We start from the raw sequence: 15,285 nt of genomic DNA, 5'->3' as shown, positions 1-15,285 counted from the left end.
GTGTTGTATGCCTGGAGGCGCTGGACTGCATTGACTTTACTGGCTCAGACTTGGCACATTGTTAAGGAAATTGTTAGGGAAATTAATACCATACCCAGTGGAGGATGCGGTGGGGGTGGGAGTGGGAGTGGGATACATCAGCCCGTCCACATCGCACACGGGGTTTTCTCGCTGGGGCTGTCGGCGTCAGTGCAAAAACAACCAGCTCAGGCTCTGCCCCAGTTTTCATTCTTCTTACTCATATTCAGCGCTGAGGTCTTTCACATGAGTTTGGTGCGCAGATTCCACTGGGAGAAGTGAAGGACGTCGTCCTGCAAGGTCTGTTTGCGTTTTTGCTCTAAGTTGGATGAAAATGAGGAAAAGCGAGGAGGAGGAAGACAAAAACAAACCTTAAACCGGGCACTGTGTGCACTTAGAGAAAAGAGCCTCAATCGTCCTTCTTCAGGGTTCATCAAACAACTGGTTATAAAAGCTGTTTTTCCTTCATTGTCCAACATCTCCACCTCCAGAAAGAGGAGAAACTTTAATAATTTTAACACACATCTGAAGATTTGTAGTCCTTTTATTTTTCTATCAAGTACAAACTGTTCAATATGAAGAAAAGCAGCACTGCTGTTGTCACATTGTGGCTTTTTCACGGTGAGTTCTTACTTATGTCACTACTTAACAGTACTTTTTAAGAATAATAACTTTCTTGGAGTAGTTTTGTACTAAAAAGTTCTTGCTGAGATGAGGTGTAAGTACGACAGAGTATAAAATAGTGTAACAACATTTTTTTATAGTAATGCAAATTCGAGTTACTGATGATGATGATGAGCGTTCGGCCAGGTGGGTATCATCACATAAAAAAAAATCACAGTGGGGCTAATAGCTTTCAGGAGGTGGGATCTGAACTTCAAAGTAATACTTTGGAATACCTTCTTTTCAAAGGTAGCATTGAGCCTCAGGGGGCAGCTGCTCGGTGTCGTACAAAGCAGCGCGGTACCGTGGTGCCCGAAGACCTCGATTTCTCACTTTGGGACGAGAACTGAGCCGAGGCGTTGAGAGAAGCACAATATTTACATTAAAATTTACATTTATTTATTTAGCAGACACTTCTCCAAAGCGACGTACATCTCGTAGAAAATACAACGTGTTCATTACATTAACAGAAAGAGAGACACTTGGAGACGTGTGATGCTTAAGTTACTTAACACCATATGAATCAAAGACAAACAGCACAAAAAGTTCACTGACTCACTCCTCATCCTACTGCAGAGTAACTCTTGTGGTGAGTCGCTCACACTCATCTTGACTCACCGCCGCTCAGATGGTGTGTTTGGAGGTAACGTCACCGGCAGCTGTTTCCACTCCGAGGCCCATCGGAGCGTGTTGTTTCCAATCAAGTGGTCAAGTATTTTATTTCTGGAACCCTGAACAGCTGGATAGAAGATTATTACTGAGAGGCCATACAGCTGCAGAGCACGTGCAGTGAAAGGGTTAAATGGACATAGATGTGGAAAAATGGTTGTATTCAGTCCCCAGTGCGCCATTTAACAGTTTCATAATATCTTATTTCTTTTCATTTTTATTTACTTTGTGTTTTAGTTATTTGGTCGTGTTCTTCTGTGGGGGGGTGCAGTGGCGCAGTGGGTTGGACCGGGTCCTGCTCTCTTGTGGGTCTGGGGTTTGAGCCCTGCTTGGGGTGTCTTGCGATGGACTGGTGTCCCGTCCTGGGTGTGTCGCCTCCCCCTCCAGCCCTCTGCCATGTGTTGCTGGGTTAGGCTCTGGTTTGCCACAACCCCACTGGGGACAAGCAGTTTCAGACTCTGTGTGTGTGTGTGTGTGTGTGTGTGTGTGTTTAGTGTAGAGGGTTTTCTCCACTGAGGTCCACAGTTTCAGTTCACACACACAACCAGTTCTGAGCACCTCACTCCACTTAGCGCAGAGGGGTTAGGAGGCTTGAACTGCAGCGAGGAAACGGGGTCCATGTTCCACTCCCCCAGCAGCCATGTACACAGGTGTGCATCACGTCTCACGTTAAATTGGTTTTCTTGGCATTAGAAGAAGGAATTCAGAAGTTCTTGTGCTCTTGGACACTGTTGTCGGTCATTTTGGTAGTGCAACGGTTGGAGCTGCTGCCTTTGGGCCCAACGCTCGTAGGTTCAAATCCCACCTCCAGCTCTAGTACCCTTGAGTGAGGTACTTACCCTAAATTGCTCCAGTAAAATTACCGTGCTGTATAAATGGGTAAATAATTGAAAACAGCTTAACATTGTAAGTCACTTTGGAGAAAAGCATCTGCTAAATGAGTAAAGGTAATGTAATGTAAAGGGCCTGTAGTGTGTGTGTGTGTGTGTGTGTGTGTGTGTGTGTGTGTGTGTGTGTGTGTGTGTGTGTGTGTGTGTTGCGTTGCGTTGCGTTGCATTGCATTGCATTGCATTGCCTGTCTGTACAGGTGGGTAAATAATAGTTTGGAGTTTAGTGCAGCGTAATAAATAAATGTTAATAATCATTGTCCCTTTTGAGAAAAGTTAAATAACTGAATGTAGACACTGATTCTTTGTTATTAATATATATTTTTTAATGTTTTTTTCTCATTTTAGCCTTTGCTGCCTTCCTGCTCACTAGCGGTAAGTCCTCATAATAATAAACGTTGCACTTATTTTTCAGGCTGACAAACAGAGGCTTATGTTCTTAGGTTGATGTGTGAAATTCCAAGAGGAGCCGTGCTGTCGAACCCGGGTGGGGTGGGGCGAGGGATGTGGCGGTGTTGCTCGGATAAAACATCCATCAGTATGAAGGTGGAAATGTTTCACTTGGGTGTAGATATGAATAAAACGGCACAATTCCGGTTGCAGTGTTTTTGAAGGCTTTACTGCCAGTAAGAAGTATTACTAGATGTAGCTCTGATGGTCTTTGGGAGAAGATGCGGTTCTAACTGTGTCCTCGCGGGGGACCTGTGTCCCCCAGCAGTGTCGGGTCAGAGCGCCAGGGCGGGCGCCGCAGTCGAGCGGCACAACGTGAGCGCCCCCGCCGGGTCACGGGCCACGTTGCGGTGCCGGAGCCGGCGCCTGGCGCAGAGTCAGGACCGCCTGGGCGAGCGGCAGCGCGTCCTCCACTGGGACCTGTTCCATGGCGGGTCGGAGCCGTCCGTGGAGCGCGTCCTCGACATGTTCCCCAGCGGCGAGCGCCGCGTCTACAACTCGGCCAACAAGGGGCGCGTCAACGTGTCCTCGACCGCCTTCCTCGACGGAAACTTCTCCCTCGTTATCAGAGGTGAGGACCTCCCTGTCCCCGATCGTCAGGTCAACCTTCGAACCTGTGTTCAACACGGCACGGTGGCGGACTCCATTGCCCTCAGGGCGCCGGGGGTTCCGTTCCTTAACCTCTCTTCCCAGGATGCACAGCAGTCACCGCAACGAGCGGATGAATAGATGCTCTGGCAGGCAGACGTGTCCCCGTCCAAAGTGTCGGCGGTCAAACCCGGGTCTTTGTGTCCCTGCAGGAGTGGGAATGAGCGACAGGGGGATCTACTCGTGTAACCTGCACCATCACTACTGCCACCTGAACGAGTCGCTCAAAGTGCAGCTCAACGTCACCAAGTCAGGTGAGGTCCCAGCGCCCGGGACGCCTGAGCTCCCTCTGCATCGGCGTGTCTTTTCGATCCTCCCTCTGGGACGAGCGTTCCAAATTTCGACCGTCGACAGCGTGGTAAAGTGGACAGGCTACCTCACTCAGTTCCCTCCGGGCTCCAACAGCTGGTGACGTGTCTCCCCAGAACGAAAGGTGCGCCGCTCCTGGGACGGGGAGAAGGCCGTCTTCGTGGTCCTGCTCAACAGCACCGTGACGTTGCCCTGCATCAACCGGCGCCCCCTGTGGGTCAAGCGGCAGCGGGAGTCCCGGAACCAGGTGGTGCGCTGGGACTGGCGGCCCCTGGGGGCCCCGTGGGGTGACGCCGAGCGCCTCCTGGACGTATTGTCATCCGGGGAGGCGCCCGAGCGCGGGCCGCTCTTCCAGACGCGCAGGATGAACGTCTCGGACAAGCCCTTCTCCCTCGGCGACTTCTCGCTCACCATAGGCGACCTGCAGGCGTCCGACGAGGGTCTCTACTCCTGCCACATGCACCACCAGTACTGCGGCCTCCGGAAAATCATCACCTACCAGCTGAGCGTGGTCTCCCCCGACCTCCACCCCTCCGCCCCCGACCACCCTAACGGAAACCAAAGTAAGACCTCTCTCAGCAGACACCTAAAAACGCCGATCGGTGACCAGGAAGGTTGCTGGTTCAAGTGCCGCAAAGAGCCGTGCTGTCGACGTAAATGAGATTGCGTTGATGTGCGTGTAGTAAGTTTTTAGGGGTCTTTAGACGACCGCAGTACATAAAGTTGTCCGAGTGAGAAGGAAGTGCATGTTTATTAAATGTGTTTTCTGTGATGGACTGGCATCCAGTCCATAGTGCAACCTGCCTTAAGACAGGCTCTGGACCACCGCAACCCTGCATGGGACAAGCGATGGATGGATGGATGGATGTTTTATTATAAAAACTACGCTTTATTTCCACTGATCACATATTTTGACTTGAACTGCAGCTCTGAGTTTAATGCTGATCACATCTCGTTCTCAGTTATTTTCACCCTCCCCCTCCTCCATATCCATTTCTGCGCTCAGTTTTTTAAACTGTTCCCTCCTACTCTTTCTCCTCCTTCCCCTCCTTCTTTTCCTTCAACGAGGCTCCCTGTAGTGTCTGTCGTTCTCCGCTCCCCAGACGCCTCGTCCAGGACCCTAGGAGACACGGCTGAGCTCTGCGGGCTCTTAATGCTCTTTCATTTAGTTGTGGATACGTGTTTGAACAAACTCTCTTGTCTCCACGTTGGAATTCCTCTTTATTTTTCCTCTCCCGCAAGTGAGTTTACACACACCACAAACGCAGGATGAGCAGAGTGCAAAACTCCCTCTGTTGTTCGCCTTCAGCCCTGATTTACTGCCTTTAATGCGGAATCTTTATTCACAACAAATTCTGGCCCGACTGCCCCAATAGTTTTTCTCGTCCAAACGCCCCTCCTCCCCGTCTCTTTCTCCGCAGCGAGAGCCCAGCAGTCAGATGTTTGCCGTTTGTGTTCGGGGTCTACAGGAAAAGGGGAGGGGCTTATTCAAGCGCTGCAGATTTTTCTAGAGAGAAAACATAGGAAGTTGCTGGGAGACGGCGGGGTTGGGGGGTTCGGCGACCGCATCTCTCCTGCAGAAACGCTTCTGGCCGACGCTCAGGAAGTGACCGCCTCCGTCCCGCTGGAGCAGTTGCTCATTTTTGTCCTCTTGAGCAACGGCTGGGTTTTACACACAGGGCCCGTGAAGTCGGCGACGCCAGACAAACCGGAGCAGCCCTATAGAGCAGCACTACACCCGAAACTGTTTTGAAAAAGGATTGAAATATATCGATTAAGTTACGCATTTAAAAACGACACCTAAAGACAAGTTAAACTGCTCTAACTGCTATAAAATCAACTCCTCTGTTCTGCGTTCTGAGAAACTTCGGCAAATCCGACTTTGCTCCCTATAAAGAATTCCCAGCTGCCTGCAGCACATGTGTACAATAATTGCGCCGCTCAGCATTTTTCTTAGCCTAGATGAAAAAATTTGCCTACCATATAAATGGCGAGACGCTGCAAGTCGTTTTGGAGGAAACTGTCATTTAAACACACACACACACACACACACACACACACACACACATCATCTGAAATTACTTATCCCATATGGAGCCTAACCTGGCAACACAGGGTGAAAGGCTGGAGGGGGAGGGGACACACCCAGGACGGGACACCAGTCCATCGCAGGGCATCCCAAGCGGAACTCGAACCCCAAACCCACCGGAGAGCAGGACCCGGTCCAACCCACTGCGCCACCGTTCCCCCTCTTAAACAAACAACAGTGAAAAAAATATAAGCTTATACGCAGAGTAGAGCACCCAGGAGGCAGCATTTCTCTGTTTTTACCATCACACCAGTGTGAGCTTTGGCTTATATGCGTGAAAGGGAAGCTGGCTGCATCTGCACAACATCTGGACAGCTGTTTCCATCTTTAACGGCAGAGTGGGGGGGTGGCGGGCCGCAAAAACAGGGAGCTATGGAGACGGGGGGGGGGGTGTCCGTGTGCAGCTGGTCTGCTTTTTCGCCGCCTTGTTGGCCTGTGTGTGTTTGTGTGTTGAAGCCACCGAGAGGAGTCGTAACGAAGGACCCGGGGACCTCGGTTCCGCTCATTTAGAAGCACTTTTCTCAAAGTTTACTCTTCTTCCTTCGGCGCTGTTGAAATCGTGGAGAAATGCATGCTCTCCCCGTGTCTGCGTGGGTTTCTTATGGGTGCTCTGGTTTCCTCCCACAATCCAAAGACATGCTTTTCAGGTTTCCCATAGTGTGTGAGTGACAATGACAGAGAGAGTGTGTTCGACTGATGTATGGATGAGTGACCCAGTGTAAGTACTGTATCTAGCAGTGTAAGTCACTGCGGTGAATAACATGTGTGGGCTGATAGTAACACTACATAAAGTTCATTGGAAGTCGCTTTGGAGAAAAACATCTGCTAAATACATAAATGTAACTGTAGAAATATGCATATTTTTGTCTAAACCAATATTTCCTTAAGAAGCAGAGACCTTCATCCTTTTGGTACCATTTAATTTCCTATTAAGTATCTGACACTTTTCCCCCCAAAGCAACTGACAGTGTTAAGGTACACACACACACACACACACACACTTTCTGAGCCGCCTGTCCTATACGGGGTCGCGGGGAACCGGAGCCTAACCCGGCAACTCAGGGCGTAAGGCCGGAGGGGGAGGGGACACACCCAGGACGGGACGCCAGTCCGTCGCAAGGCACGCCAAGCGGGACTCGAACCCCAGACCCACCGGAGAGCAGGACTGCGGTCCAACCCACTGCACCACCGCACCTCCAGGTACTTACAATTATTTACCCATTAATACAGGTGGGTGATTCTATCCATCCATCCATCCATCTTCCTCCGCTTTTATCCGGGGCCGGGTCGCGGGGGCAGCAGTCCGAGCAGAGTCCTCCAGACTTCCCTCTCTCCGCACACCTCCTCCAGTTCCTCTGGGGGAACCCCAAGGCGTTCCCAGGCCAGCCGGGAGACATAGTGTCCTGGGTCTGCCCCGAGGCCTCCTCCCAGTGGGACAAGCCCGGAACACCTCCCCAGGGAGGCGTCCAGGAGGCATCCGGAACAGATGCCCAAGCCACCTCAACTGGCTCCTCTCGATGCGGAGGAGCAGCGGCTCTACTCCGAGCTCCTCCCGGGTGACTGAGCTCCTCACCCTATCCCTAAGGGTGCGCCCAGCCACTCTGCGGAGGAAACTCATTTCTGCCGCTTGTATCCGCGATCTCATTCTTTCCGTCATGATCCAGAGTTCATGACCATAGGTGAGGGTAGGAACGTAGATTGACTGGTAAATTGAGAGCTTCGCCTTACAACTCAGCTCCCTCTTCACCACAACAGACCGGTACAATGACCGCATTACTGCGGACGCCGCACCGATCCGTCTGTCAATCTGCCGCTCCATTTCTCCCTCACTCGTGAACAAGACCCCGAGATACTTAAACTCCTCCACTTGAGGGAGCAACTCCTCCCTAACCCAGAGGGGGCAATCCACCTTTTTCCGACTGAGAACCATGGCCTCGGGTTTGGAGGTGCTGATTCTCATCCCCGCCGCTTCGCACTCGGCTGCAAACCTCCCCAGCGCACGCTACAAGTCTTGACTTGATGAAGCCAACAGGACCACATCGTCCGCAAAAAGCAGAGACGAGATCTCGCGGCCACCAAAACAGACACCCTCCGTTCCGTGGCTGCGCCTAGAAATTCTGTCCATGAAGATAATGAACAGAATCGGTGACAAAGGGCAGCCCTGGCGGAGTCCAAAATGCACCGGGAACAGGTCTGACTTACTGCCGGCAATGCGAACCAAGCTCCTGCTCCGGTCATACACGGAACGAACAGCCCGTAGCAACGAGCCCCGGACCCCATAATCCCGAAGTACCCCCCATAGGATGCCACGAGGGACACGGTTGAATGCCTTCCCCAGGTCCACAAAACACATATGGACTGGTTGGGCAAACTCCCACGAACCCTCCAGCACCCTAGTGAGGGTACAGAGCTGGTCCAGTGTTCCACGGCCAGGGCGAAAACCGCATTGCTCCTCCTGAATCCGAGGTTCGACTATCGGTCGGATTCTCCTTTCCAGTACCCTGGCATAGACTTTCCCAGGGAGGCTAAGGAGTGTGATCCCCCTGTAGTTGGAACACAATCTCCGGTCCCCCTTCTTAAAAAGAGGGACCACCACCCCGGTCTGCCAGTCCAGAGGCACCGTTCCCGAACTCCACGCGATGCTGCAGAGGCGTGTCAGCCAAGACAGCCCCACAACATCCAGAGACTTGAGAAACTCGGGGCGGATCTCATCCACCCCCGGAGCCTTGCCACCGAGGAGTTTTTTGACTACCTCAGCAACTTCAGCCAGGGTAATGGACGAGTCCCCCTCCAAGTCCCCAGCTTCAGCTTCCTCTACGGAAGGCGTGTCGGAGGGATTGAGGAGATCCTCAAAGTACTCCTTCCACCGCCCGAGGACATCCTCAGCTGAGGTCAGTAGCGCACCACTTCCACTGTAAACAGTGTTCGTGGAACACTGCTTCCCCCCTCTGAGTCGCCGGACGGTTTGCCAGAATCTCTTTGAGGCCGACCAAAAGTCTTCCTCCATGGCCTCGCCGAACTCCTCCCAAGCCCGAGTTTTTGCCGCGGCGACTGCCAGAGCCGCGCTCCGTTTGGCCCGTCGGTACCTGTCAGCTGCTTCAGGAGTCCCATGAGCCAGCCAGGCCCGAAAGAACTCCTTCTTCAGCTTGACGGCATCCCTTACTTCCAGTGTCCACCACCGTGTTCGGGGATTGCCGCTGCGACAGGCGCCGGAGACCTTATGGCCGCAGCTCCGAACCGCCGCCCCGACAATGGAGGCGCGGAACATAGTCCATTCGGACTCGATGTCCCCCACCTCCCTTGGGACCTGGTTGAAGCTCTGTCGGAGGTGGGAGTTGAAGACCTCTCTGACAGGGGCCTCCGCCAAACGTTCCCAACAGACCCTCACTATGCGTTTGGGCCTGCCAGGTCTGTCCAGCGTTTTCCCCCGCCATCGAATCCAACTCACCACCAGGTGGTGATCAGTTGACAGCTCAGCCCCTCTCTTCACCCGAGTGTCCAAGACATACGGCCGAAGGTCAGAAGAAACGACTACAAAGTCGATCATCGACCTCCGACCTAGGGTGTCCTGGTGCCAAGTGCACTGATGGACACCCTTATGCATGAACATGGTGTTCGTTATGGATAAACCGCGACTAGCACAGAAATCCAATAACAACTCACCGCTCGGGTTCAGATCAGGGAGGCCGTTCCTCCCAATCACGCCCCTCCAGGTGTCACTGTCACTGCCCACGTGGGCGTTAAAGTCCCCCAGTAGAACGACAGAGTCCCCAGTGGGAGAGCTTTCCAGCACGCCCCCCAGGGACTCTAAAAAGGCCGGGTACTCTACACTGCCGCTAGGCGCATAAGCACAAACGACAGTGAGAGACCGTTCCCTGACCCGAAGGCGTAGGGAGACGACCCTCTCATTCACCGGGGTAGACTCCAACACATAGCGGCTGAACTGGGGGGCTATTAATAAGCCCACACCAGCCCGCCGCCTCTCACCTTGGGCAACGCCAGAATAGTGGAGAGTCCACCCTTGATCGAGAAGAGTGGTTCCAGAACCCAAGCTGTGAGTGGAAGTGAGCCCGACTATATCTAGATGGTATCTCTCAACTTCCCGCACCAGCTCAGGCTCCTTCCCCGCCAGTGAGGTGACATTCCAAGTCCCAAAAACCAGAGTTGGCGCCCGAGGTTTGGGTTGGCCGGGCACTCGGCCTCAACCACCGCCCAAATCACAATGCACCGGCCCCTTACGGTTTCTCCGGCAGGTGGTGAGCCCACCGAAGAGCGGCTCCATGTCATGGCTTCGGGCTGAGCCCAGCCAGGCCCCGTGGGCATAGACCTGGCCACCAGGCGCCCCCCCCCAGGCCTGGCTCCAGGGTGGGGCAAACAAAAGCCTTGATTTTTTTCTTCATAAGGGGTTTTTGAACCGCGCTTTGTCTCATCTGTCATCCAGGACCTGTCTGCCATGGGAGACCCTACCAGGGGCATATAGCCCCAGACAACATAGCTCCTGGACTCATTCAGGCACTCAAACCCCTCCACCACAGTAAGGTGGCAGTTCACAGAGGGGTGGATGATTCTATATTTAAGGTAAGTACCTTGTTTGAAGGTACTACAGCTGATTCAAACCTGTGACCTTTGTGTCCAAAGGCAGCAGCTCTAACCACTGCACTACCTGCTGTCCCCGTTCAGTTTCTCTGTTTCTCATGGACTCATTCTGAAGGGACTGGCAGTGATTCCTCCTGCAGTCACATATTTTAGATACACCCAGAAACGAGGGCTGTGCAGAAGAAAGCAAACACAGCAAACGTGGACTTCCCTCCCAGTTCCGCCCAGTGTCCATGTCCTCCTCTCTTGCTCTGGAGTTCTCAGCAGCAACATGATGAGAAACTCAGCTCAGCTGAAAAACATTCGGACCCTCCTCTCAAGCTGCATTATGAAAACGAAGCTCCGGAAACAATAAAACGCTCCGTTTTTCCCGGCCGGCAGAAGAGAACGGTGCAGAGAGTTCTGTGTTTCGCACCAGTTCTGTGCCCCTTGTTTCAAGCCCAACCCACGATGTATCGTCGAAGACGAGTCGTATTTCTCCATCTGGGCCCCTGGGAGCGACGGTCGAATCCTCTTTTACCACTGAACTATTTACTTTCTTGGCTCTACTGTATTGTTTCCCCGCCAGCTGGGGATAAACACACACACACACACACACAGTTTACGGTTAATCCTATTTATTTTATATTTTATTTTAACTGCTTAGGAGATGTTTGACTAAACTTTCATTTCTATCTAATTATTTCACGCTTTACCCCATTGTCTGACTCAATATTCCCTACAAGAAATTTAGAGCGAAGTTTCTGGTTCAGTAGTGCAGCAGGGTTTCTCCTTTTAGTAATTATTTTAATTATTCATGAATGACTCAGAAACTTTCTATGCGAAGCAACTTGCATTTTATTTGCTTAAAAATGTTGGGATAATAAGATTTATTTTATAATATACATATGATACAATTGTATATTTTATTTTTATTTTTGTAAATCAGTGATATAACTGGGTACTTTCTCGCTCTAATCATGTCGCTCAAGGGCTTCTTCTTGGGACTCGAACCAGTGACCTTCCCAGTAAAGTCCTTGTTCTTCGTGAAAAGTGCGGTGATGTAACCTAGTCAGTTCACAGCTGTAACTGGAAGTAATATCGAACGTTAATGCGACGGCTCGCGGGACCGATCGGTTGGGTCGCTTCGTTATCCCATGGCGCTCTTGTTCCCCTCAGGCCCCGTCGTCAACGTCGTCATATCGAAACATGGAGGATACCTCTACGTCCTGGCAATCCTCCTCATCGTGATCCTCTTTGTGGCCGTTGTCATCGTGCTGCTCACCTGCCAGTTCAGAAAGAGAGGTGCGTTTCTGTGCGGCCACCTGAGGACACCTGTGTGTGTGTGTGTGTGTGTGTGTGTGTGTGTGTGTGTGTGTGTGCGCGCGCGCTCTGTCTAATTGTATGCATGTCTGCTGTTTCAGGGCTGGAGTATCACCTGCGCAGACCTGAACAGTGAGGATGCATGTTTATGGTTATAATTATTATACAGCATGCTCCCTCCACTTTGTACAGTGTGGATGAGCAGTGTAATGTTACAGATGGGATGTGTTTAAGAGATCCCCTCTGTTTGGTCGCACAGGGCTCTCAGAGGCCTGGGTGAGACTGGCAGGGATGGCACGGAGCTCACAATGTACAGCAGAGGGGAAATCAGGCCAGGTGAGGTGACACGAGTGTACATTTGCAGCCTCTCTCCGTCAGGAATCAAGTGGTCCAGAGTCCATCCTGGAGGCATAGGTTATATAACAGGATGTTGGTCCATCACAGGGTAACCACACACACACACACACACACACACACACACTACAATTCACCTAAAACACACATCTGGAACTGTGGGAGAAAACGGATGTGAACATGGGGAGAACACAGAAACTCCACATAGACCCACCATCCATGAGCCATTTCCAGCTGTTCAATCCACATTCTCTGCATCATCTCAGCCTCGGGTTCTAACAGGGATCATAACAGCCATCTGACTCTGTGTCCTAGACTACAAAAACAACCTCTGGAAGGAACGAGCGGAACTGTCCATACTGCCCTCTCCAAAAGTCATCGACCTGGATAGAGGTAACGAGGCTAAATCAGTCGTTTAGTGCACAGGAGTCACATGCTCTTTTTCCTCAGAATGGATTAAAGTCCTCGCCAACGGTATGTTTTTACATGACTCTCTCTCAATATCTCTTCTCTACAGAGATGGGAAGAAGGCCATGGAATTAATATGAATCACTCTATTGCTGGCGGGTCCAGGATAGACACGTACCGATCTGAGGAGGCCGAAAAGAGGAGCTACTGGGATGAGGAGAGGAGTCACTTAGCTTCGGACATACCAACATGCTGTCTCCTCACTGCCACTTTACACACTTCTGCAGGGATTACCGATGCCTTGTGTGTTCTGACTCGTTTTTCATTTGACTTATTAGTGCAACCATCAGAACACTGCTACATACTTAGAGCTTGTCTTATGGTATACTTACTAGGTTTTGGCATAAAATTATATAGATGTATACAAAATGTACTTTACTGCAAACCAGATTTGCTTAAAGTGAAAAAAAACGTAAATTAGCTGTGTGTGTGAGACCAAACACTTTATTTCAATTCTAAACCGTGCCCTTCGGTATGGTCTCAGCTCCTGTTATTATATTGTGGCCCTTTCTTACTTTAATATTATATTATTTTCCTATTTTCTACCCAAAACCATTGTCCAATGTGGCTTATGTGGTTTTACAAAGATTTACCTGTGTATATATAGTGTATTCTTGCTGTATCTCTTCAAGGTAAGTACCTTGATCGAGGGTACGACAGCAGCCGCTGGATTCAGACAAGGAACCTTCACACTGCAAGGTGATTTTTCTTCTAAACACTACACCACCTGCTGGTCAGTTTTGGAGGGTGAATAACAATACAAGATGCAATAAGTCTAAGGTACAAAAGTGGAAACTAGCAGCATGAACTGGAAAATGATCTTCAGCTTTTACAGCCACAGATGATTTGCTGTATGTGCCTCTGCCCAAAATACACTCGTCATCCAGTTCAATTTGTTGTACAGGATAGATGATGGTATGAACACATCATCTATTCTTCATCACAGTTCATTATAGTACATGAAGGTATCGATGTCCCACGGGGGGCAGCAACAAAGAGAAAGCACTAAGGTAACGACAGCACATGTGCACACGGTGGAATGTCTCTGACTTTAAGGCACATTCAAAACCACAGTGGTCCATGTATGCAGACAACATATAATCTTTGCATATTAAAGCCTTCAGTATTATACTCACTGCAGCATTATACTCACTTTTTCCTAGGCAGAAAAAAATAGCAAAGGATCTCTCCGACTTATTTGTATTTAGAAATTAGTTCAGCTCCTCTGGTCTCGTATCTCTGATCTATACTGAAACTTTTATATTCTGTGACATCACAAGGGTGTTTTAAAATATTTATAAAACTATTAAACCAGATTCCACAATGGCAAGCTGTTTTAAACAGTAAAATGTGAAACACACTTTCTTGAGCTGGTATGTTCTTCCTGGTTTTTAATCAGTCACTTTTTTCAGCTCATATTCCGAAAGAGGGACTCATTCAGCTAAATTATAACGCAAATTTCAGAAAAATGGATACACGTGTCTCTACATAAAGTATGGTTTTCATGGATTTAGCTCATGCTTTTGTCCAGAGTGACCCACGATGCTGAATTGCTGCACTGACTTACTCCTTTATACAGCTGAGTAATTTTTACTCTGTCAGTACGGGGTAAGTACTGCACCTTGATCGAGGGTACCACAGCAGGATGTTGTTTTCAAAGTTGGGTCTTGTGAGTTGAAAGCAGCATTTCTAACCAGTCTAACCTTTACAATATTCTAAAATAACCTCAAACTGTAGTCATATCTTGTTCATCATTATTTAAAGAATCATCAGGTTGTCATCAATAATATGTTTTAGGTGAAGATCTGTGAAAAAGAAAAAAAAAAAAAAAAAACAAAATTGCTGTCCATTTTCTTATCCTTGAAGCAAAAGTACCATCCTGACAGAGTACAGGAACTACATTCCAATATACAATAATGTATCCTTTATTTACTCTGATGACTCCAGAGGATGTTATGATGCACTCAAAAATACTTTTCTGACAAAATGTGTATTTCATGCCATTACACATGAATAGGGGGCGCGGTGGCGCAGTGGGTTGGACCGGGTCCTGCTCTCCGGTGGGTCTGGGGTTTAAGTCTCGCTTGGGGTGCCTTGCGACGGACTGGCATCCCGTCCTGGGTGTGTCCCCTCCCCCTCCGGCCTTACGCCCTGTGTTGCTGGGTAGGCTCCGGTTCCCCACGACCCCGTATGGGACGAGCGGCTCTGAAAATGTGTGTGTGTGTACACATGAATACATCTTTGGAGATGAGAATCAGAGAAGATGATGCAACGCTGCTGGCAGCAGTACAGTTGTGACTGACCCCGGCTACTTAGTTTTATTGCAACTTTTTGTCGAACAGCATGACACAGATTTCTAAAGTTTAGTCATGAAGCTATGGGAATTTTGCAGAACTCAGCATTAATTTTCAGCCAATGTCTGACAACGGCTGTGGACAAAGCTGTGGCAGGAAGTCCGAATATTTCATTTATTTTGCCAATACCTTCCATTTCAATCCCTGTTTACACAAGAAGGTATTAAACATTTATTTTAAGCTTGAGTCAGCATTGAATATCGGCCTGTAAGAGACAAGGTTTACACAATCGTAACAAACTAAAGGTTTAGACAACACACAGCCTTAATGGCATAAATGGTTTAAATGTGGTCTGTCCTGTGGGCGTAGACTTGTTCTCCTCGGGACGACAGCAGAGTCCACGCTGCTGGGCTCCCGTTTCTGATCACTAAACCAGGCACATATTTCTCTGATGTTCTAAACGTGGGATTGCCAAATCCACCTACACAGTCCCAGAGCGCCGGCGTGTGGCCCAGTACACACTGGGGAAAAAATTAGC

The 15,285-nt window shown here is 49.8% G+C and overlaps 1 protein-coding gene across 3 annotated transcripts; it reads left to right on the top strand.

Annotated features, from left to right (window-relative positions):
* On the top strand, positions 1-13,762 carry LOC108933499 (matrix remodeling-associated protein 8-like). Of its 3 annotated transcripts, XR_001966067.2 has the most exons (11): positions 1-639; positions 2,586-2,612; positions 2,953-3,258; positions 3,488-3,589; positions 3,761-4,207; positions 11,488-11,613; positions 11,733-11,763; positions 11,891-11,967; positions 12,301-12,378; positions 12,503-12,696; positions 13,086-13,762. XR_001966067.2 is itself a non-coding variant. In XM_018750600.2 (10 exons), exons 1-10 carry the CDS (start codon positions 594-596, stop codon positions 12,526-12,528), a joined length of 1,263 nt encoding a protein of 420 aa, XP_018606116.2. In that variant the 5' UTR covers positions 1-593; the 3' UTR covers positions 12,529-13,762. The 3 variants fall into 3 exon arrangements, 2 of the variants coding, with proteins under 2 accessions (XP_018606116.2, XP_029115841.1); XM_018750600.2 differs by having other exon boundaries at positions 2,956-3,258; positions 12,503-13,762; XM_029260008.1 differs by having other exon boundaries at positions 12,503-13,762.
* The last annotated feature ends 1,523 nt before the right edge of the window (positions 13,763-15,285 follow it).

Source organism: Scleropages formosus, chromosome 2 (assembly GCF_900964775.1).
Source record: "Scleropages formosus chromosome 2, fSclFor1.1, whole genome shotgun sequence".
Lineage (NCBI taxonomy): Eukaryota > Metazoa > Chordata > Actinopteri > Osteoglossiformes > Osteoglossidae > Scleropages > Scleropages formosus.
Note: the sequence above shows the minus strand (reverse complement) of the source record. Positions and strands in the feature narration are given on the sequence as shown.

What these genes read in the sequence shown, in the direction of transcription:
- LOC108933499 (XM_029260008.1), top strand. Translation starts at nt 594, where the DNA reads ATGAAGAAAAGCAGCACTGCTGTTGTCACATTGTGGCTTTTTCACG. An exon ending in CACATTGTGGCTTTTTCACG is followed by an intron (nt 640 to 2,585) that starts GTGAGTTCTTAC and finishes TTCTCATTTTAG; the next exon opens with CCTTTGCTGCCTTCCTGCTC. An exon ending in CTTCTCCCTCGTTATCAGAG is followed by an intron (nt 3,259 to 3,487) that starts GTGAGGACCTCC and finishes GTGTCCCTGCAG; the next exon opens with GAGTGGGAATGAGCGACAGG.